Raw genomic sequence first — 24,481 nt, 5'->3', positions numbered from 1 at the left:
GGGACAATAAAATTGCCACTCAAAAATCTGCAGTTTTTTCACATAACACATGCCACAATGTCTCAAGTTTTGAGGGAGCGTGCAATTGACATGGTGACTGCAGAAATGTCCACCAGAGCTGTTGCCAGAGAATTTCACGTTCATTTCTCTACCATACGATGCCCCCAACATCGTTATAGAGAATTTGACAATACGTCCAACCGGCCTTACAACCACAGACCACGTGTAACCACGCCAGCCAAGGACCTCCACATCTGGCTTCTTCACCTGCGGGATTGTCTGAGAGCAGCCACCCAGACAGCTGATGAAATGGTGGGTTTGCACAATCGAAGAATTTCTGCAAAAACGGTCAGAAACAGTCTCAGGGAAGTTCTTCTGCGTGCTTGTCGTCCACACCAGGGTGTTGACCTGACTGCAGTTTGGCGTCATAATCGACTTCAGTGGGCAAATGCTCACCTTGGATGGCCACTGGCACAATGGATGAATCCCAGTTTCAACTGTACCAGGCAGATGGCAGAATGGCATCGTGTGGGAAAGCGGTTTGCTGATGTCAACGTTGTGAACAGAGTGCTCCATGGTGGGGTTATGGTATGCGCAGGCATAAACTACGGACAACAAACACAATTGCATTTTATCGATGGCAATTTCAATGCACAAAGATATTGTGACGAGATCCTGAGGCCCATTGTTGTGCCAATCATCCGCCACCATCACCTCATTTCCAGCATGATAGTGCACAACCCCATTTCACAAGGATCTGATCCACAATTCCTGGATGCTGAAAATGTCCCTAAATTATTTGAAATTGTCACGTTGCGTTTATATATTTTTTCAGTGTAAATAGACTCACATTCGCTGAACATTTATTAATCTATTTAAAACTGAAACATTAATTTCCCAACTGATTTTTCTTCAACCCTACTACAGCCTTTTTATCATTCATTCTCCATACCTTATATTTAAAAGCATCCAATATTATGCATGCCGACCATGGTATGGGGCAGCTAGCTGCTATTTGAGAACTAATCTGGTTTAGAAAACAAACTCTTATCTCATTGCAGAGCACATTGTACAACAGTTTTTAGAGAAGACTGAATTGCAAGGTATCCTATATGTGAGGGCTACGCCATATGTATCGGCTAATGTGCATATGCAGCTGTTTTTAAGCTTTCATTCTAGCATACATGACACACACATCTTTCTATCTACATGCTTTTATTTGGGTTTCTATGCAAAGTATATTTGTTTCTTTTAAACCTGCAGACAGTTACTTGAAATGAGTCATAATCATGACAAAAGATGATTCAACAATTGAATTCACTGACAGATGAAGGGATCCATAGCTCGGGTCCCTGATGATCTTCTTGGCCTTCCTCCAACAGCTGGCGTTTTAGGTGTCCTGGAGGGCAGGCAGTGTGCACCCAATGGTGCGGTCTGCTGAGCATACTACCCGCTGTAGAGCCTTGCGGTCAGCGGGGTTGCTGTACCAGGCTGGGATGCAGCCTGACAGTATGCTCTCGATGGTTGAACAGTCGCTGTCGTGCCTTCACCATGGTGTCCATGTGGTTTGACCATTTCAGCTCCTCTGAGATGTGTACGCCAAGGAACTTGAAGTTTTTGGCCGTCTCACTGGTGACCAATACTACAAGTTATTTCTCCCTCGCCCATCGAAATAAATATCGCCTTCTTTTAAACAAGTTTTAAATAGCGCCATGCTGTTGTTGCCAGCTAGCCAGCCAGCAGTGGCATAGTTCTGCATGGAGAAGTGGGTATACCCAAATTTTTACAAAGATTTCCCAAATGTCCCGCAACGGAAAGGTGCCCTGTGTGAAAAATTATGAGAAACAGTGACATACACTTTGAATTACCAAAAATCATTTAAAAAAAACATATTGTCTTTCATTCAGGCCAACTCAAGCTGTACTGTGCAGTAGGAACGTAGTAGCCATATTATTGAAACAGATAAAAGGCTGTCAACTGAGTCAGAAATTCACAGGTTTCCATTCTTAGTCACAAAAAAAAATGTGATGTTTTAAAGCACCACATCTGGAGACCACTTTTAAGACATTTAGATTTTTGAGTGTAGAACTACACTACTGTAGAACTACTATTACCCTTTAATTCAAGTGTGCATGCACCAAGCACTGCGGTTTGGTTAGAGGCGTTTCTGTAGCACATGAGTTGGAGTTTGCAAAGCAAATGGCCACGGGATTGATGCAAATAATCATATCATTCTGCCAGGTAAGCATACACTACGTAACTAGTTAACATTTAATTACGTTTTTTGGGAAAGCCTTTCCGTCTACCAGAAGACGTTCCGCCTGTAATAGGATCGCTGTATTTTTCCTGTTCCTTATATATTTTTTTTAAACCTGGACGTTTTACTTCATATTATGAGACGCTTCTTACCTTGCTTCAAAGATGCCTGTAGCCAAAATCATATTATCAACCCATGATAGTTGGTACATCTTTAGATCGTCCCTCTTTCTACATTTCTAACGGATATTTCCATGAAACCATTAGCATTTAAGAACGCATTTTGGGACATTCACACGTTGCTGTGCCTAAAACGTGGAGAAATAATAGCTTATCAACATTAAGCTAAACATTCTGATCAGTTCAATCAGCCTCATTGATACGGTGTATACCCTCCACTACACCACTGCCGGTCAGAATAAACTAGCTAGCTGGGAAGGGCTCATCAGGATAACGAACTAAACATGTCTCCACTCGACTCTCCGCTGTGCAACATTACACACGCCATCAATGTGGCCGTAACGCCTATCCCGTCCCGTGTAACATTGCATCATAATTTCACCCCTGCCCTGTGCGTATCCTGGCATACAGACTTATGTCTCCCCTTGAGCATTTGCCAAAGAGAGAGCCACAGAGTTGGTTGATAGTCCTCAACCCTCTCTTAAATTCTGTTTTGATCCCTTGAGTTGGTGGTGGGCAGAGTTCATCTCTGTCCTTCACAATTTGGGGTGGATAAAGATGTGTGGGCTAACAGGCATGGCCAGATAAAAAATAAATGTGGTGTTATGCATGTTAATACTTGCGCTCAAAGATGTTCACTCATTTCCCCATGGGAAAGTAAAACAAGACGCCAATAGCAGAGTTAGCAATATCATTTAATCCATCCCCCTCAGCATAGAATCACTGTTGTACATAAATTAAAAAAGATTCTCTCAATTTCACAGGTTCATTTCTCTCTTAAAAACTTCCAGTTTGACCTCCCTCTCGTATCAAACAAAAAAAGCAGATTGTATTATACAAAAATGCAAACCAATTTTCACACAGTGAATTCTCTTACAAAGTCATAAAATGGTGTAATAATGGCTACATCCACATTGGAGGAAGATAATTCTAAACATTCCTTAATGGAGTATAATACATATAAAAACGGATTTTCTTGCTGAAATTAAAACTGTACCTTAATTTAAGAGATATTTTACAAGGGATTAATCATATAAAAACAGCCATTGAGTTTTTCCCAAAAGTTAAGAATTAAAATGAGCCCAAAACAGCAGTAAGAGTTCTGTGGTTTGGGGGAAGAGTTCATTGGCTGTGTGAAGGAGGGGTAGGCAGCAGTTTCACTCAGAAACAAATGAAAGCATGAGACTGACATGAACATCATTGCTATTCCCATAGAAACCATATCATTGTTAATTCTACTCACCTATAGGCTTTAAGGGACAGTTTACTCCAAAATCAAAGTTTGTTGCACGTTTTAGACCTCAAGTGGTTTAACGTTTATTCAAGGTCACGTCCCAAAAACATTACACACAGTTTGGGACGTGACCTTGAATAAACGTTAAACCACTTGAGATGTATATAAACTATATGCCTTAAACCCAAAATGAGTGGAAATGATAGGCACTGAATTAGGTTCAGGTCCATCTTTGCCATTGATTTGGGGATTGAGGCTTATAGCTGGATCTTCACAACAGATGGCATGGAATGTGGCCTCAAGTCAACAGACCACTTTTGATATCTAAAATCATTAGACAAATTTGAAGTGAACTCTCTCTTGAAGGCTCACGGCTGGAGGGACTTAAGAGTAAGCACATTTTCATGACTATTCTGAAACAAATGACAACCTGTGTGTGGATAAGTTTGACAGTTCCCCTGTGGATGGACATGATGCTTCGCCTTGGGATGCGTTATATAGATCACTGTAAGACTTGGAAGTAAGTGATTTCACTCAACGACAGGAAGAAAGAAAAACAAACCCAACTAGTCAATTACATTTTCCCCAGCAGAAACACATTTTTTGTTCTAAATATGACAAAACATGCGTCTCTGCCTGTCATGTGATTAGTGCTGGTTGTGACAAAATTAGTGTGCCAATTAAGATTGCTTTCAATTTGGTTAGGGTGCTTCCAAATGATCTCATACTGTTGGAATGAATGGCCTAGGAGTTTTCCTTGAGAATATGAAGCAAGCCTTTGACTAAATTAAAGGCTTACCCGGATTACCTCTTAAAAAGAGAAAACCCCAACACATTTCTAACATTTCCAAACCGTCACCCAGTACAGCACACTTTACTTTGAAAAAAAAGACTGTACATTTTCTACAACCTAACACACACAAAAACTTTTTTGTTGTTGTAAATTTTCATCATTAAAGGTGTCTTCTTTCGGAAGCATATTTCAGTAGAGAACTTATCTTTGTTTGAACACAAAAAGATTAAGTGAACACACGTCAATGTGCACAGAAGTCCTTCAACTGGGAAAGGATAAAGTCTGTTGGCAACCAGTGGAGAAATAAAATAAAACATTTAGCTGATTCTAAGTAGAGATCATTTAATATAAATGCTGAGCGAGTAGAATAAGAGGTGGCACATTAACAGTGCTTAGTATATTAATGTATGTATACATACTCATATGTATAAGTGAGTTGTTTACCTAAACAATAAAATATAGCAAAGAGTAGCCCAAGAGGCATGAAGTGTGGTTGAAAAAAAAAAAACGAAAAAAAAAAAAAACACCCTATAACTGACCCTGGTCCTCAACACCCATCTACACTGACAAAAACCTGACCCGTTTTTTTCCTGAACCCAAATTATGAAAACCGATCGTCACCTACATTCCGTGGATTCGTAACCGTTTGAGCACTGGGATCCACCTCTTTGCATTTCAACTCAGTTTTTTTTTCAATGGCCAATCATGACGATTGTTTACAAAAGGCAGAGAGCTCCTTAACGAGCATCAGCGATAAACATTTACCATGACAGGAACATCAATAATAAAGTAATAATGCTAATAATAAAAAGCATGAGCTGGCGCACACCCAGAGAACATTATTTAGTGTAGAGGTTTTGACTAACGGTGAATAAACTGTAAGCTACAAAAACAAAGAGAGTCGCACACTCCATACGTTTTACCTCCCAGTAATTTATTCAGTAAAAAACGAAAAAAAACACTAACGTTTCAAAAGGCACAGTAATGCCGAAAAATGTGTTTTTTTTTACCCAATAACTTACTGTGAGGTTATACATATGGAGTGTGCAACTCTTTTGTTTTTATAGCTTACAATAATAATAACACCAGAAAACGATATAGTGAAAAATATCATTAAAAAGGTCAAGACTTTGAGTAGAGGCTTTTTGAGGGGCAAGACACACTGGCTGCTTGCTTTAAGCCTCACATGTGTGGCCCAAGGTTCTGGGTTTTGAATCCACTAAGATAACCTGAATATGTGTCTTGATACAGACTTGTTCTAAAATGAACTAATAGTACACGGTTAAAAACAAAAAAGGGATAGAAGGACTTTTTTTTAAGCCTGTAGAATGACAATTATTTAAGACACTTCGCTACTCTTTAACTGTTGACATTGATGCACAAACCATTGAAAGGACTGTTTGGCAGACTACAGACACCTTTTACACACGCATTAAGAACAAGAGGACCAAAAATTTGCATATTAAACCATTTTACTTCCCCTCCAATTACGGACTAGCGTTCAGGCAGGCCACACCCCCTTAATCGCGATTTACCCTAGCAAAAAAACAAACAAGGGAACGCAACTTCATAGAAGTTAAGGAGAACCAATGACAAGATAATCCCAATGGGGAGGCCTTTTCAATGACCAGATAAGGAGCTCTGAGGAAGATGAGGAACAAAAATACCAATCACCCCATATGATTAAATTCACACTGGGAGGGGATTCAATCTCTCTCGCAACATGGAAAATGTTCTTCCTGCAGTGTGAAAATTAATGTTGTGTTACACTCCCTGGAATTTGCATATCCACACTGCAAGTTCTATTGAATTCCAGCCCATCAAAGTACAAACAAGACATTTCTGCAGCAAGTCACACCACATCCCACGAGAAGCACATAGCATGTTCCCTTATAGAAAACATGAGAAAAGCTCATTATCAAAAAGATACATTTTGCAATCTTTAAAACAGAATGCTTTGGTTAATAAGATACTGCTTTTCAAGTATGAAACAGACATATGATGTATTCATAAAATGCACTAATAAAAATCAGACTTCTCATGGCGGGTTAAAAACGGCATGCGGCTTGAAGCGACATGGTCTTGTTTGGCTCTGAGGGTTGACTGAGCGTTGGTGGAACGTTTTCACTCCCCCCCCCCCCCCAATCTGGTCAACCACGTTTTACGATTCAGGGGGTGGCGTATTCCTGAACACTAGCCTTTATTACTGAACGCCAACAGAATGGTTACTACACTGACTAACCGTTAGTTAGCTGTCAAAGGTATCAGAAAGAAACACGTGTCATACCGGGGCGGCAGGTAGCCTAGTGGTTAGAGCGTTGGGCCAGTAACCGAAAGGTTGCTAGATCGAATTCCCGAGCTGACGAGTTAAAATCAAAAAAATAAAAAAGCGGCCTTTCTGCCCCTGAACAAGGCAGTTAAACCCACTGTTCCTAGGCCGTCATTGTAAATAAGAATTTGTTCTTAACTGACTTGCCTTATAAAATAAAATATCAGGCTATAATGCATTATAAACAGACACTTACATGATACTTATGACAGCTGACATAACTACGTCGTAAAACACCAAGACTTTTGTTAGCTATGTAGTACATAAGACCAAAACGACCATAACTTGAGTTAGGATTCGATACTAAATTGGTTACAAAATTGAACGTTTACATTTCACAGCCTTAAAACCATCTTTGGGGGTATTAAGGTCCCTGCAAGTTGCTTACCCTGGTAATGTGCACAAAAATAGAGGGGGAGAATTGAGAAATACTCCACCCTTCGATCCACTACGTGTCTTGGTATGTGATATCTATGTAGGATTGATAGCCTTCTTTGAACAATTATTATCATAATCTGCTTTTTTTGACATATCTACTTTGAGAGTCTTGTTTTATAATCCCAGTAAAAAAAAACACAAGAGAAATAAATGTCATCAAATGGTTTCCAGGTGATCAAAGTCATTAAAAATAAAAAAATGCTCATTCACAGAACAAAAAGAAAGAAAATTCATATCACGGCAGATACTGCTCATCTTCTAAATAAAACAAGTATGTGTGTGCATGCTTTAGAACAAAGGCTCTGAGTGTGTGTTTGTTGTGTGTGTCGCAGTGTGTATGGTCTAGGAGCAGGAATGGACCACACCGTTCTTCTGCAGATCGGAGCCCCCGGGCCCTGGCTCAGAACACAGGCTAAGCGATGACGCCTTAGTGGTCAGTGATAGCATGGCTCCGCCCACACCGCCGTCCTGCCCTAGACCGCTGGAGCCATTCGACACCTCACTAGAGACGGGGAGAAAGACGGAGAGAGAGAGACGAAACAGAGAGGATTAAGATCAAACGGTTGAAGTCGGAAGTTTACATACACTTAGGTTGGAGTAATTAAAACTCGTTTTTCAACCACTCCACAAATTTCTTGTTAACACTATAATTTTGGCAAGTCGGTTAGGACATCTACTTTGTGCATGACAAGTAATTTTTCTAACAATTGTTTACAGACAGATTATTTCACTTATAATTCATTGTATCACAATTCCAGTGGGTCAGAAGTTTACATTCACTAAGTTGACTGTCCCTTTAAACAGCTTGGAAAATTCCAGAAAATTATGTCATGGCTTTAGAAGTTTCTGATAGGCTAATTGACATCATTTGAGTCAATTGGAGGTGTACCTGTGGATGAATTTCAAGGCCTACCTTCAAACCAAGTGCCTCTTTGCTTGACATCATGGGCAAATCAAAAGAAATCAGCCAAGACCTCGGAAAATAATTGTCTGGTTCATCCTTGGGAGCAATTTCCAAACGCCTGAAGTTACCACGTTCATCTCAAACAATAGTACTGTGGCGTACAGCAGGTCAGCCACCAGGGGGAGACTCGTAGAGGCCTGGTGACAGACGGAGTACACATCACGAGGCGATGGCGCCATCTACTGGACGTGCCAGGTCGACAGGCTCTCCGGCCAGGACTAATTGGGGCTAATTGAGAGCTGGTGAGTAATCAAGGGCTGATTGCTCACCAGTTGTGCAAGAACCATAACGCTGCCAGAAGGGCAGCACACAAAGGAGAGCACTCCTGTATAGCTGGGGACGGTTACAGAAGTATGAGGAGGGAGTTCAGTTTTTGTGCCCGACAGGATACAGCAAGACCCGGAGCCCAGAAGACGGTATCGCGGAGAGGGTCTCATGGGGGAGACCTATCCTTTTCATTTTGATTTATTAATTAAACACCCTTGAAACCGAGCTAATCACACTCTGTCCGTGTCTGATCTGTGTAAACGTCTTGACCAAACCCGCTGGTCTGCCACAAGTATAAACACCATGGGACCACGCAGCCGTCATACCGCTCAGGAAGGAGACGCCTTCTGTCTCCTAGAGATGAACGTACTTTGGTGCGAAAAGTGCAAATCAATCAATCCCAGAACAACAGCAAAGGACCTTGTGAAGATGCTGGAGGAAACAGGTTCAAAAGTATCTATATCCAAAGTAAAACAAGTCCTTTATCGACATAACCTGAAAGGCTGCTCAGCAAGGAAGAAGCCACTGCTCCAAAACCACCATAAAAAAGCCAGACTACGGTTTGCAACTGCACATCGGGACGAAGATTGTACTTTTTGGAGAAATGTCCTCTGGTCTGATGAAACAAAAATAGAACTGTTTGGCCATAATGACCATTGTTATGTTTGGAGGAAAAAGGGGGTTGCTTGCAAGCCGAAGAACACCATCCCAACCGTGAAGCATGGGGGTGGCAGCATCATGTTGTGGGAGTGCTTTGCTGCATGAGGGACTGGTGCACTTCACAAAATAGATGGCATCATGAGGAAGACAAATTGTGGATATATTGAAGCAACATCTCAAGACATCAGTCAGAAGTTAAAGCTTGGTCGCAAATGGGTCTTCCAAATGGACAATGACCCCAAGCATACTTCCAAAGTTATGGCAAAAGGACAAAGTCAAGGTATTGGAGTGGCCATCACAAAGCCCTGACTTCAATTCTATAGAAAATTTGTGGGCAGTACTGAAAAAGCGTGTGCGAGCAAGGAGGCCTACAAACCTGACTCAGTTACACCAGTTCTGTCAGGAGAAATGGGCCAAAATTCACCCAATTTATTGTGGGAAGCTTGTGAAAGGCTACCCGAAACGTTTGACCCAAGTTAAACAATTTAAAGGCAATGCTACCAAATACACTCAATTAGTATGTAAACTTCTGACCCACTGGGAATGTGATGAAAGAAATAAAAGCTGATTCTAACTGACCTAATACAGGGAAGTTTTACTAGGATTAAATGTCAGGAATTGTGAAAAACTGAGTTTAAATGTATTTGGCTAAGGTGTATGTAAACTTCCGACGTGGTATTATCCTTCAGCATGTCATCTGTCTTTATACACGTGTTCTACTATTGAGTTGTGTGTCTCCACTCACCCCAGCGCCAGAGCAATCTCCTCCAGCTGGGCCTTGTGGTCCTGCTGGCCATTCTCTGCAGTCTTCGTCTTGTACAGGACCTCATGAGCCACCTGGCTGTCCTGTAGAGACCACATCAATACACTGTCAACTCACATGTCATGGGGTGGGTGTCTGTGCACACAAGTACATGTGATGTGAATGTATTGTAATGTTTTTAAAATTCTATAACTGCCTTAAATGTTATAGAATACCTGCTGCCTTGGCAGTAGCTAATGGGGATCCATAATAAAATACAAACACATGAACACAAACCAGCTATAATACCAGACGACAACATCAATGGCGCCGGATGAGATGGCTGCCGTTTCAAGATCCCCTAACCAATTGTGCATGTTTTTTTGCGTTATTTGTAACTCGTTTTGTACATAATGTTTCTGCCACGGTGTCTAATGACCGAAAAGAGCTTCTAGATATCAAGACAGCGATTTCTCACCCTGTACTGGAGGAAAACTTTCTTTAACGACTCTGATGGGAAGAATTTACTTCAGACCCCGATAAGGCCCTCATCCTCATCATTCGCAGGAGAAAGAGACATCGGGGACAAAGGTCTGGGTGCCATGTAAGGATCCGATGACGAGCAGGTAATCGCCCTTTACCATTACTCCTATTAGCCAACGTACAATCAATAGAAAATAAAATCAACAAAATACACGTATATCCTACCAACGGGACATTAAAAACAGTAATATCTTATGTTGTTTCACCGAGTCGTGGCTGAACGACGACATGAATATCATACAGCTGGCGGGTTTTAAGCTGTTTCGGCAGGATAGAACAGCAGCCTCTGGTAAGAAATCTAAAGAAGTCTCGGTTTTGCTCGCCTGAGGTAGAGTATCTCATGATAAGCTGTAGACCACACCATTTACCAAGATAATTTCCATCTATATTCTTCGTATGCTGTCTATTTACCACCACAAACCGATGCTGGCACTAATACCGCACTCGATGGGCTCTATACGGCCATAAGCAAACAGGAAAACACTCATCCAGAGGCGGCGCTCCTAGTGGCCGGGGACTTTAATGCAGGGAAACTTAAATCTGTTTTACCTAATTTCTATCAGCATGTTAAATGTGCAACCAGAGGAAAAAACTTTAGACCACCTTTACTCCACACACCGGCATGCACAAAGCTCTCCCTCACCCTCCATTTGGCAAATCTGACCATAATTCTATCCTCCTGATTCCTGTTTACAAGCATAAACTAAAGCAGGAAGCACCAGTGACTTGGTCAATAAGAAAGTGGTCAGATGAAGCAGATGCTAAGCTACAGGACTGTTTTGCTAGCACAGACTGGAACATGTTCCGGGATTCTTCTGATGGAATTGAGGAGTACATCACATCTGTCACTGGTTTCATCAATAAGTGCATCGAGGACGTTGTCCCCACAGTGACCGTAAGTACATACCCCAACCAGAAGCCATGGATTACAGGTAATATCCACACTTAGCTAAAGGGTAGAGCTGCCGCTTTCAAGGAGCGGGACTCTAACCCGGAATCTTATAAGAAATCCCGCTATGCCCTCCGACAAAGCATCAAACAGGCAAAGCGTCAATACAGGACTAAGACTAGCTCCGACGCTCGTCAGATGTGGCAGGTCTTGCAAACTCTTACAGACTACGAAGGGAAGCAGAGCCGTGAGCTGCCCAGTGACACAAGCCTACCAGACAAGCTAAATCACTTCTATGCTCGCTTCGAGGCAAGTAACACTGAAACATGCATGAGAGCATCAGCTGTTCCGGAAGACTGATCACGCTCTCCGTAGCCGATATGAGTAAGACCTTTAAACAGGTCAACATTCACAAGGCCGCAGGGCCAGACGGATTACCAGGACGTATACTCCGAGCATGCACCGACCAACTGGCAAGTGCCTTCACTGACATTTTCAACCTGTCCCTGACTGTAATACCAACATGTTTCAAGCAGACCACCATAGTCCCTGTGCCCAAGAACACTAAGGTAACCTGCCTAAATGACTACCGACCCGTAGCACTCACGTCTGTAGCCATGAAGTGCTTTGAAAGGCTGGTCATGGCTCATAACACCATTATCCCAGAAACCCTAGACCCACTAATTTGCATACCGCCCAAACAGATCCACAGATGATGCAATCTCTATTGCACTCCACACTGCCCTTTCCCACCTGGACAAAAGGAACACCTATGTGAGAATGTTATTCATTGACTACAGCTCAGCATTCAACACCATAGTGCCCTCAAATCTCATTACTAAGCTAAGGACCCTGGGATTAAACACCTCCCTCTGCAACTGGATCCTGGACTTCCTGACGAGCAGCCTCCAGGTGGTAAGGGTAGGTAACAACACATCTGCCACGCTGATCCTCAACACGGGGGCCCCTCAGGGGTTCATGCTCAGTTCCCTCCTATACTCCCTGTTCACTCACGACTGCATGGCCAGGCACGACTCCAACACCATCATCAAGTTTGCCGATGACAACAGCGGTAGGCCTGATCACCGACAACGATGAGACAGCCTATAGGGAGGTGGTCAGAGACCTGGCCGTGTGGTGCCAGGATAACAATCTCTCCCTCAACGTAATCAAGACCAAGCAGATGATTGTGAACTACAGGAAAAGGAGGACCGAGCACGACCCCATTCTCATCGACGGGCTGTAGTGGAGCAGGTTGAGAACTTCAAGTTACTTGGTGTCCACATCACCAACAAACTATCATGGTCCAAACTAGAGGTTGACCGATTAATTAGGGCCGATTTCAAGTTTGCATAACAATCGGTAATCGGTATTTTTGGACACCGATTTGCCGATTTTTTAAAATCTTTAACTAGGCAAGTCAGATTAAGAACACATTCTTATTTTCAATGACGGCCTAGGAACGGGGTTTAACTGCCTTGTTCAGAGGCAGAACAACAGATTTTTACCTTGTCACCTCAGGGATTCGTTTTTGCAACCTTCCGGTTACTAGTCCAACGCTCTAACCACCTGCCTTACATTGCACTCCACGAGGAGCCTGCGTGGCAGGCTGACTACCTGTTACGCGTGGGCAGAAAGAAGCCAAGGTAAGTTGCTAGCTAGCATTAAACTTATCTTATAAAAAACTATCAATCTTAACATAATCACTAGTTAAACTAGTAATATCATCGACTATGTGTAGTTATCTAAAGTGTCGTGCGTTGCATATAATCGATGCGGTATCTGCTAATTTCTCATTGAATCACAGCCTACTTTGACAAACGGGTGATGATTTGACAAACGGGTGATGATTTAACAAGCGCATTTGCGAAAAAAGCACTGTCGTTGCACCATTGTACCTAATCATAAACATCAATGCCTTTCTTTAAAATCAATACACAAGTATATATTTTTAAACCTGCATATTTAGTTAATATTGCCTGCTAACATGAATTTCTTATGACTAGGGAAGTTGTGTCACTTCTCTTACGTTCCGTGCAAGTAGTCAGGGTATATACACGCAGTTTGGGCCGCCTGGCTCATTGCGAACTGAGTGAAGTCCATTTATTCCTAACAAAGGCCGTAATTAATTTGCCAGAATTGTACATAATTATGACATAACATTGAAGGTTGTGCAATGTAACAGGAATATTTAGACTTATGGATGCCACCTGTTACATAAAATACGGAACGGTTCCGTATTTCACTGAAATAATAAACTTTTCGTTTTCGAAATGATAGTTTCCAGATTCGACCATATTAATGACCAAAAGCTCGTATTTCTGTGTGTTATTATGTTATAATTAAGTTTATGATTTGATAGAGCAGTCTGACTGAGCGATGGTAGGCAGCAGCAGGCTCGTAAGCATTCATTCAAACAGCACCTTCGTGCGTTTGCCAGCAGCTCTTCGCAATTCTTCAAGCATTGCGCTGTTTATGACTTCAAGCCTATCAACCCCCGAGATTAGGCTGGTGTAACCTATGTGAAATGGCTAGCTAGTTGGCGGGGTGCGCGCTAATAGCGTTTCAAACGTCACTCGCTCTGAGACTTGGAGTAGTTGTTCCCCTTGCTCTACATGGGTAACGCTGCTTCGAGGGTGGCTGTTGTCGATGTGTTCCTGGTTCGAGCCCAGGTAGGAGCGAGGAGAGGGACGGAAGCTATACTGTTACACTGGCAATACTAAAGTGCCTATAAGAACATCCAATAGTCAAAGGTATATGAAATACAAATCGTATAGAGAGAAATAGTCCTATAATTCCTATAATAACTACAACCTAAAACTTCTTACCTGGGAATATTGAAGACTCATGTTGAAAGGAACTACCAGCTTTCATATGTTCTCATGTTCTGAGCAAGGAACTTAAACGTTACCTTTATTACATGGCACATATTGCACTTTTACTTTCTTCTCCAACACTTTGTTTTTGCATTATTTAAACCAAATTGAACATGTTTCATTATTTATTTGAGGCTAAATTGATGTATTATATTAAGTTAAAATAAGTGTTCAATCAGTATTGTTGTAATTGTCATTATTACAAAGAAATAAAAGTAAAAAAAATTCGCCCGATTAATCGGTAACGGCTTTTTTTGGTCCTCCAATAATCGGTATCGTCGTTGAAAAATCATAGTCGGTTGACCTCTAGTCCAAACACCAAGACAGTTGTAAAGACAATGCCTATTCCCCCTCAGGAGACAGAATTTTTTTTAGCATGGGTCCTCAAAAGGTTTTCCAGCTGCACCATCGAGAGCATCCTGACTGGTTGCATCAATGCCTGGTATGGCAACTGCTTGGCCTCCGACCGCAAGGCACTACAGAGGGTAGTGCGTACGGCCTAGTACATTACTGGGGCTAAGCTGCCTGCCATCCAGGACCTCTATACCAGGCGGTGTCAGAGGAAGGCCCTAAAAACTGTCAAAACTCTAGCCACCCTAGTCAGACTGTTCTCTCTGCTACCGCACAGCAAGCGGTACTGGAGCGCCAAGTCTAGGTCCAAAAGGATTCTTAACAGCTTCTACCCGCAAGTCATAAGACTCCTGAACAGCTAATCAAAGGGCTACCTAGACTCCTCTTTTACACTGTTGCTACTCCGTTTATCATCTACGCATAGTCACTTTACCTATCTACATGTACATATTACCTCAACTAACCGGTGCCCCTGCACATTGACTCTGTATATAGCCTCACTAATTGTTATTTTACTGCTGCTGTTTAATTATTTGTTACTTTTATTTATATTTTTTACTTAACACTTATTTTTCTTAACTTCTTAAAGCATTGTTGGTTAAGGGCTTGTAAGTAAGCATTTCACTGTAAGGTCTACTCCTGTTGTATTTGGCGCATGTGACAAAATTTGATTTGATATGCCATAAGGCTAGCAATAACTCTATAGGGCATTGGGAGCAGGGCAGAATGATTGCCCATTGTAATACAGACAACCTACTACTCTCCACTCAATCCATCCCCCTCACCATGTCCATCTCGCGGGTCCTCTTGCCAATCTCCCTCTCCACCTGGTGGAGCTCCATACTGAGCTGTTCGCTGGACACTGGGGCAGCGCTGCCGGAACCCCCTGCTGGACCAGGCCACTTCCCCCCCTGCTGGCCCTGGTTCTGACCTGGCTGGGAGAGCTGGTGGAAGAGGGAGTCAAGGGTTAGTAAGGTCAGTTTTCCCCCCTACAATTAACCCCATTCTCTACCAATATTTACAAGCTCGGATGCCACGCACCCCAAAAAAAAAAACACTAGGTTTTTGTCTCAATTTCAATGCAAAATGTTGATGTTGCCAGGCCTGGATTCTGGTTGAGGGTGTCTACACATGAGTTTTACAAGTGTTTGTCCCATCTCTCTGTTTGTGTGTGTGTGTGTGAATACACACCTCCATGCCGTGGATCTGAGACTGTTGGTTGATCTGCTGGTTGACCTGTTGGAGCTCAGTCTTCAGCTGCTCTCTGTCCTGAGTTGGCATAGGCAGCCTGAGAGAGAAGAGAACCGTCCCGAATTACTGATAAATATGCATTAGATGGAAGGAGTGAATGAGTGATTGATGGATGAGAGGATAGATAAATGGATGAGATGTGTGTTCGGCCGTACCTTTCACTGAAGTGTCCCTGAGAGGAGGAGACAGTTTGGTGGGAGGGGTAGGAGGCTCCGCCCCAGCCCCCGTGGTTCCCATAGGAGTACTCTGCTGTTGGCAGGACAATGACGCGTTAACCACCAATCATGTCTTAGAAACTTGGTTCAACTCTGGGTCCTATTCATTGAGGCATGCAACGGAAAACATTTTGCAACTGAAAGCGAAATTAAGTGTTCCTTAAAGGGGTTGTTCACCCAAATCACAAAATGACATTTGTTTCCTTACCCTGTAAGCAGTCTATGGACAAGGTATGACAGCAATCGATGCTTTGGTTTAGGTTACCTGGCACAAACCCCATTGAAGTCATTGGACCGATATTAGCATTTTTTGAGCATCCTGTTCAAATAATTTTATATGGGACTTAAATGAGCTTCAAACAATTTGAGACTTTAGAATGATTTGGACATGATGTGCGAATGCTAAAATGTTAGCATTTGGAACCATGCCAGGTAAATAAAACCAAAGCATGGATTGTGGTCATACCTTGTCCATAGACCGCTTACAGGGTAAGGAAACCAATGTGTCATATTGTAATTTGGGTGAACAATCCCTTTAAGGCCAGGTAGTCTAGCCCTGTTTCCTTCTGTTTGGTGCCTAATGAATACGCCCCTGATAAAGGTGACGACAGTGAATGGTCAAAGTAAAGTTGCAAGTGCCAAGTGTGAGTAACCTTACCGGCTATGGCCATGTGCTTGGGGTTGGGTCCCTGGGCGGAGCCCAAGGCCTGCATGGGGCCTGTCGTCTGGTAGCCTGTCTTGGAGGTGCGTGAGATGGCCCCGAAGCGCGACACAGTGGGCTGGGGGCCGAAAGGGATGATGGGGTCGTCGTCCTTGACCTCTGTCCCCCGCCTGACCTGGGCCTCCATGGAGGGCTCCCCCCGCCTACCTTTACCATCCACATTCTAGAGAGAGGGGGGGCATTTAGAATGGTCATTTAGCAGGCCCCTTATTTAGTCAGTAACAGTAACAGGCCCTTCATTTAACAATCATTTAACAGAGTCATTCTACAAAGAGACGCGGGAGAGAAAGATAAATAAACAAAAAGGCTGGGTTGAGAAAGAGAGCGTAGGGGCACATTTTAGAATTTAGACATTTATCAGACGAGCTCATCCAGAGTGAAATACAATAAAACAAAATGGAGAGAGGGAAAGATGGGGTGAAGGGGGAAAGATGGGGCGAAGGGAAAGTGAAGGGGGAGAGAGGAAAATGACAGCGAAAGGCCGAGGGGCAATTAACAATTTAACCATTTAACAGACGCTCTCAACCAAAGCCAATTACAATAAGTAATAGGGGAGGAGAGATGGTGAAGTAAGAAGATAAAAAAAAGTGAGGAAAACATTAGGAACAATAGAGCTCATGTAACTTATTGTTCTAATCCTCCTCATCAAGCACAACACTGCTCCTGTGACATCTGAACCAGTAACACTTTCAGACACATACGTCTCACTAAGACCCACCGGCACTATCCCGACTGTCACTCACCATCATCTCCATGGCACCGGGCGCCATGACATCTTTGGGCTTGGAGTCCTTGGTGCCGATGTAGGAGCCGATGGTGTCACAGGACCAGGGAGAGTACTGGCCCGCGTAGTCAGGCTCCCTGCACTTCCCAAAGGCTTTGGAGCTCTCCTCCCCATACTGTGGAGACAGGCAGGTGTGTTAGAAACTTACTTGTATACCCATGCTAACTAGGAAACAGCATTTAAACATGCTAAAACATAGGCATTTTGGAAAAGTGTATATAAGGGCGGAATAATATAAAATATTGAATTTTACTGAAACAGGGTCATCGCTAAATGAGTGTCATAGCTAAAACAGCACCAGAAGCCCTGTTTTGAAACTGTTAGAAATAGACAGTAGTTTCACTTCCCAATTAGATAATGTCATGACATTAAAACTACCAGTGGGGAGCTTTGAAGGCCAACACTAGTCACTTAACAGTTTGTTTCTGGACCAGGCAGAACTCTGACTTTAGTGTGTTGACCCTGAGTGACATTCTGCGTGTGTGTGTGTGTGAGGTCTCACCTCTGGGGGGTAGTCACTGGGGAAGGTGTGGGGGAGGGTGGGCGAGGGAGCGATGACCTTCCTCTCCTCCAGCTGGGCCATCAGCTCCTTACGGCGGTGGTGCAAGTAGTCTAGGCTGGGCTGGGAGGAGCGCCCGTACGGCTCCTAACAAACCACAGGACAACATTTCTAATGATTAGTTACAATTAAATAGAGTGTACACCAATGGTGCAGGTCGTCCAGACTGGGCTGGGAGGAGTGGCCATACTGCTCCTAGTTAACTCACCTCGGGACACAGTTCATGAGACAACTATTCAATATTAAATACATCGGACTTCTGGCCAACTTCTAACGACACAAATGTATAACTCAAGGGAGATGCAGCTCATATCTTATGAGCCATAAGACAACCGCATAGTAGTCAGTGTGTATGTTCACCAATGGTCACCAACCTGGACAGTTACAGGGTTTGCTAGCTTTTTGCTGAGCCCAGTGGCAACACAGCCGGATTCAACTGATCAACTGTTCATCAAGACCTTGGACTGGTTGAATAAGGTTTTACCACTGGTCCGGACCAAAAAGCCAATCTACCTTGTAACTCTCCGGGACCAGGGTTGCTGACCACTGTGGAGGAACCAAACTCACTCTGACGTAGGACCTCAAGGGTTGGGGCTGGGTCCCCGGTGGGTAGAATCCCTCTGGGGGGTACCTCTCCCTGGCAGCCTGCTCCTGGTGGTAAGGGGGCCCTTCCAGGGGCGCGGGGCTCATCCGGACCATGTCGTCCCTCTGCGAGGGGTAGGGCTGGGGGGGAGGAGGGGGGCTGGAGTAAGGGCCGTGGCGGCCCCGGGTGTCATAGTGGGATGGTGGAGGGTAGGAAAAGGGAGGGCCCGAGTGGGGGGCCGGGTAAGGGCGATCGGGTGGGCCGTAGTCGGGGTAAGGGTCCTGGTAGGGGGGTCCGGCGGGCTCGCTGGGAGGAGGGGGGTTGCGGATGTAGCGCTGGGGGGCGTACTGGGTGGGCTGCTGGTAGGGGTAACCTGTGAGGCGAGGGGGAAATGACATGTTGATTTTCTTCACACTTTTTTCTTCATATTGGTCATTCAACAATACGTTCAAAACACAATCAATGAAAGCATTGAAATAAGTCAAAGTAAAAACACGTCAGAAACTAATCAGATGTTTCAATAGCACAAAACAAGCGTTGAGCAGCCTCACCTTGGGGGTACTGCGAGGGCTCGTACTGCGAGGCGGAGGGTGGGGGGCGAGAGTCGGAGTAGTACATCTCAGGTTGCTGCTGCTGTGGGTACATCTGAGGCCCCCGGGGCACCACGCCACTGGGCATCTGCTTGGGCATGGACATGTGGTCTCCTGGCCCCCTGGAGTAGCCCATTGCATGGGGTGGCTGGGGGTACCCTTGTTTGGGCCCCGAGTCCAGACTGAGGGTAGAAAAACAGAGTGAGAGTTCTGGATACAATGTTACATAAATCAATCAAGTTTTTGCGTCAATGTAAAAAAAAAAAATATATATATATATAATTTTATTTAACCAAAACAATATAGCTAAAACACACATTTTCTTCTGTTACGAAATAGATTAACCAAATAGATATAATTATAAGGTTGGCTGAAAGGCGGTGTTTCCCACTTACGAGTCAGGGGGCGATCCCGGGGAGCTGTTGCTCCCGCCGTCCATCTTGGGCTTGCGCAACAGGTCGTAGGTCACAAGTTCAATGCCACGGGCGATGAGCTGGGGCATGGGGGGTACGGCTGAGCCGTTGGTGAGGGGCGAGGGTTTCCGGGTCACCCCCACGTCCAGAGAGAGTCCATCGTCCTGCAACAGGCCAGAGGAGCCGGGGAGGCGAGCTACCAAACGCTTGTTCATTTTACGGTACCTACGAACAGAAAATACAGTTTTACTTCTGGCCTTGGTGGCTTGCTATAAAATACAAAATACAGTTTTAATTTTACAGTAGCTATAAAACAGAAAAGTCATCCTACCGTAGATTTCAAAATAAAAAATCTACACCAAGGGGAAGAGGTTTTTAAAACAGCACCATTCTAAGTGATATGTTTAGGTGTATTGATTTAAAATGGGAAAGAGGGCAGAGAGTGCACTACTCCATTTCAATCAAAAGGGTGGTGGTTGTGAGGGGTTTATATTCCTGAAAGGGACTTACTTCTCCAGCTCCTCCTGAGAGTGGGCGAAGGTACAGCTGGCTCCTCGGGGACAGCCTCCCTTCTGCTTCATGTCCCGACACATGTAAGTCTTGTACTTACTGTGCTGGGGGGGCTGAAAAGAGAGACATTTTACAGTAACCACGTTTCCAGCCACAGTTTTAATTCGACAGCTGTGATGGAAAGTTTCAGTAGAATTTTATACATGCAGACAGATCATTTTTTCGTTCGACATGGTGGGATCTTTTTGTGTCTGTAAAATTATGTGAGAAATGACTCGGAAACGACTCGGGAAACCATGCAGTTTACAGGTTTTAAATATTGAGGGTTTTATTCTGGTGACCTGATGATCGATGCTTAACTGACAAATAAAAATATTATTGCGCTTATCCATAATAATGTCATGTAGACTAGCCTACACGCACAGCCTACCTGCACTGTAACTGTGAGCTGTTGGCTAGAAAGCACGTGGCAAGACCAGAGTGGGCACATTTGCTATTTAACACAACAGCTTCTGACATAACTGTCCGTAGAGTTGAAAATGCGATGGGCACACACTGCACTTTAGAATTTTATTCGGTACATGAAAACTTGAAGTGAAAAGGTACATTGTTTGCTCTATTTTCTTTATACACATTTTTGATCATTTGCCTGAAAATCTGTCACAAATTGGATGGAAACTTTCAGTGCCTTCAGAAAGTATTAATACCCCTCGACTTATTCCACATTTTGTGTTACAGCCCAAATTTAAAACGGATTAAAATGATATTATTTGCAGTTTTACTTCTTGCAAACAAGACAGATGTTTTGGAATATTTTTTATTCTGTACAGGCTTCCTTCTTTTCACTCTGTCAATTAGGTTAGTATTGTGGAGCAACTGCAATGTTGTTGATCCATCCTCAGTTCTCTCCTATCACAGTCATTACACTGTTTTAAAGTCACCATTGGCCTCACTGTGAAATCCCTGAGTGGTTTCCTTCCTCTCGGGCAACTGAATTAGGAAGGACGCCTTTATATTTGTAATGACTGGGTGTATTGAGACACCATCCAAAGTTAAATTAATAACATTACCATGCTCAAAGGGATATTCAATATCTGATTTTTTTATTTACTAATAGGTGCCCAACATTGCGATGCATTGGAAAACCTGTGTTTGAAATTCTCTGCTCTACAGGATAGAAGATTCTCCCAATGAGCCAATATTGTACAAACTTAGAAAATGTGAAATAATTCTGATATCTGTATCTTATCTTTAAAGTAGATTTTGAAACACCTACGCCATATTAAATCCCTTTTTGACAAAGTCAGTTTTGCCACATATTATTTGAAACATGACAGGGCAATCAATAGTACAATTGGGAAGTACATTACATTTTAGCAACATTTATATTACTCTATACAGTGCCTTCAGAAAGTAGTCACACCCTTTGGCTTGTAATCATTAAGTACTGGGGATCCTAGAGGAAAACGTGGTTCAGTCAGTCTGCTTTCCACCAGACACAGAGGTGAATTCACCTTTCAGCAGGACAATAACCTAAAACACAAGGACAAATCTACACTGGAGTTGCTTACCAAGAAGACAGTGAATGTTCCCGAGTGGGCGAGTACCAGTTTTGTCTTAAATCTACTTGAAATTGTATTGCAAGACCTGAAAATGATCAACAACCAATTTGACAGCACTCAAATCAAGTTTGGTTTTTCAAATCCATTTTGGAATAACGACTGTCCAAACAGCAAGTTACAAGGTGACCAAATCGGATGTGTGTTCAGACAGCAGTCATTGGCTGACATGGCTACGCTAGTTGTCATAGTAACGACAGGTGGTGTAGGCTGATTGGCGTTAGTCCTCGTGGTCCCTATCACTCAGAAGTTCAAAATCTGTAACACAACATGTGGAATAAATCAAGGCGTATGAATACTTTCTGAAGGCAATGTATATATTTTTTTCTCTCTGACATGTCACGACCCACTTTGGGTTGTGACCAATAAAGGCTGCTGTAGAGTGATCAGACATAGCGGGGCAAGGCGTGTGTGCTACGGTACCTGTTGTGGGTCGGCTCCCTTTTTGCTGTGGTTCTGGATGAAATCCACCAGGCCGTGGACTACAGTCTTCACCGCCACCAGTCCTTTCTCCAGCTGCTCCCACGTGGGAGGAGGGGCGTCTGGAGACCCAGAGGACGGAGGGAGATAGGAGTCAATATTTGGCTTGAAGGAGTATAACAGAGCATTACAATAGTGAGGCTGATATCTTAGACATCTTGGTCGGTTATGTCAATGATAAACAATAACAAAATATAAAGTATTTATAGGCATTGTGCTCAAAGTGCTTAACAGCCCCAAAAATAAAAATATGCACAGTGCATTTGGAAAGTATTCACACCCCTGGACTTTTCCACATTTTGTTACAGCCTTATTCTAAAATGTATTAAATCGTCCCCCCCCCCTCCCCCACCCCCCCCAAGACAATATCTCTCTCATAATCACTAAATGCCTAGGTTTACCTCCTCTGTACTCACATCCCACCATACCTTTGTCTGTACATTATACCTTGAAGGTATTTTATCGCCCCCAGAAACCTGCTCCTTTTTCTCTCTATTCTGGACGTCACAGACGACCAATTCTTATAGCTTTTAGCCGTACCCTCATACTTATTCTTCTCTGCTCCTCTGGGGATGTAGAGGTGAATCCAGGCCCTGCAGTGCCTGGCTCCACTCCTACTCCCCAGGCGCTCTCTTTTGATGACTTCTGTAACCGTAATAACCTTGGTTTCATGCATGTTAACATTAGAAGCCTCCTCCCTAAGTTTGTTTTATTCACTGCTTTAGCACACTCTGCCAACCCGGATGTCCTAGCTGTGTCTGAATCTTGGCTTAGGAAGTCCACCAAAAACTCTGAAATCTTCATCCCTAACTACAACGTTTTCAGACAAGATAGAACGACCAAGGGGGCAGTGTTGCAATCTACTGCAGAGATAGCCTGAAGAGTTCTGTCCTGCTATCCAGGTCTGTACCCAAACAATTTGAACTTCTACTTTTAAAAATCCACCTCTCCAAAAACAAGTCTCTCACCGTTGCCGCCTGCTATAGACCCCCCTCGGCCCCTAGTTGTGCTCTGGACACCATATGTGAACTGATTGCCCCCATCTATCTTCAGAGCTCGTGCTACTAGGTGACCTAAACTGGGACATGCTTAACACCCCAGCCATCCTACAATCCAAGCTTGATGCCCTCAATCTCACACACAAATTATTAATGAACCCACCAGGTACAACCCCAAAGCCGCAAACACTGGCACCCTCATAGATATCATCCTAACCAACGTGCCCTCTAAATACACCTCTGCTGTTTTCAACCAAGATCTCAGCGATCACTGCCTCATTGCCTGCACCCGTAATGGGTCAGCGGTCAAACGACCTCCACTCATTAACTGTCAAACGCTCCCTGAAACATTTCAACGAGCAAGCCTTTCTAATCGACCTGGCCCTGGTATCCTGGAAGGATATTGACCTCATCCCGTCAGTAGAGGATGCCTGGTTATTTTTTTTAAATGCCTTCCTCTCCATCTTAAATAAGCATGCCCCTTTCAAGAAATTTAGAACCAGGAACAGATATAGCCCTTGGTTCTCCCCAGACCTGACTGCCCTTAACCAACACAAAAATATCCTGTGGCGTTCTGCATTAGCATCGAACTGCCCCCGCGATATGCAACTTTTTAGGGAAGTTAGAAACCAATACACACAGGCAGTTAGAAACGCCAAGGCTAGCTTTTTCAAACAGAAATTCGCTTCGTGCAACTCCAACTCTAAAAAGTTCTGGGACATTCTAAAGTCCATGGAGAATAAGAACACCTCCTCCCAACTGCCCACTGCACTGAGGATAGGAAACTCTGTCACCACCGATAAGCCCACTATAATTGAGAATTTCAACAAGCATTTTTCTACGGCTGGCCATGCTTTCCACCTAACTACCCCTACTGCATTCAACAGCACTGCACCCCCCACAGCTACTCGCCCAAGCCTCCCCCATTTCTCCTTCTCCCAAATCCATTCAGCTGATGTTCTGAAAGAGCTGCAAAATCTGGACCCCTACAAATCAGCTGGGCTTGACAATCTGGACCCTTTCTTTCTAAAATTATCTGCCGAAATTATTGCAACCCCTATTACTAGCCTGTTCAACCTGTCTTTCGTGTCGTCTGAGATTCCCATAGATTGGAAAGCAGCTGCTGTCATCCCCCTCTTCAAAGGAGGTGACACTCTTGACCCAAATTGCTACAGACCTATATCCATCCTACCCTGCCTTTCTAAGGTCTTTGAAAGCCAAGTTAACAAACAGATT

At 43.6% G+C, this 24,481-nt stretch overlaps 1 protein-coding gene across 2 annotated transcripts in view; it reads right to left on the bottom strand.

Annotated features, from left to right (window-relative positions):
• Nucleotides 1-3,113: 3,113 nt before the first annotated feature.
• LOC106568923 (roquin-1) overlaps nt 3,114-24,481 on the bottom strand; it is a 43,706-nt gene continuing 22,338 nt past the window's right edge. Inside the window, exons 8-20 of one of the 2 annotated variants that reach the window (XM_082960771.1) lie at nt 22,191-22,309; nt 20,149-20,261; nt 19,621-19,863; nt 19,187-19,407; nt 18,620-19,008; nt 17,996-18,139; nt 17,453-17,608; nt 16,647-16,872; nt 15,929-16,019; nt 15,714-15,810; nt 15,308-15,466; nt 9,867-9,967; nt 3,114-7,732 (exon numbers count right to left, since the gene is read on the bottom strand). In XM_082960771.1, the coding sequence (XP_082816897.1) occupies nt 7,573-7,732; nt 9,867-9,967; nt 15,308-15,466; nt 15,714-15,810; nt 15,929-16,019; nt 16,647-16,872; nt 17,453-17,608; nt 17,996-18,139; nt 18,620-19,008; nt 19,187-19,407; nt 19,621-19,863; nt 20,149-20,261; nt 22,191-22,309 (2,219 nt within the window). In that variant the 3' untranslated portion in view covers nt 3,114-7,572. Of the gene's footprint in view, nt 7,733-9,866; nt 9,968-15,307; nt 15,467-15,713; nt 15,811-15,928; nt 16,023-16,646; nt 16,873-17,452; nt 17,609-17,995; nt 18,140-18,619; nt 19,009-19,186; nt 19,408-19,620; nt 19,864-20,148; nt 20,262-22,190; nt 22,310-24,481 lie in introns of both variants that reach the window. The other variant, XM_082960770.1, reaches the window with a different exon arrangement.

The sequence above is a fragment of the Salmo salar genome, chromosome 14 (genome assembly GCF_965601325.2).
Source record: "Salmo salar chromosome 14, fSalSal1, whole genome shotgun sequence".
Lineage (NCBI taxonomy): Eukaryota > Metazoa > Chordata > Actinopteri > Salmoniformes > Salmonidae > Salmo > Salmo salar.
This window is presented reverse-complemented; position numbering and strand designations above follow the sequence as displayed.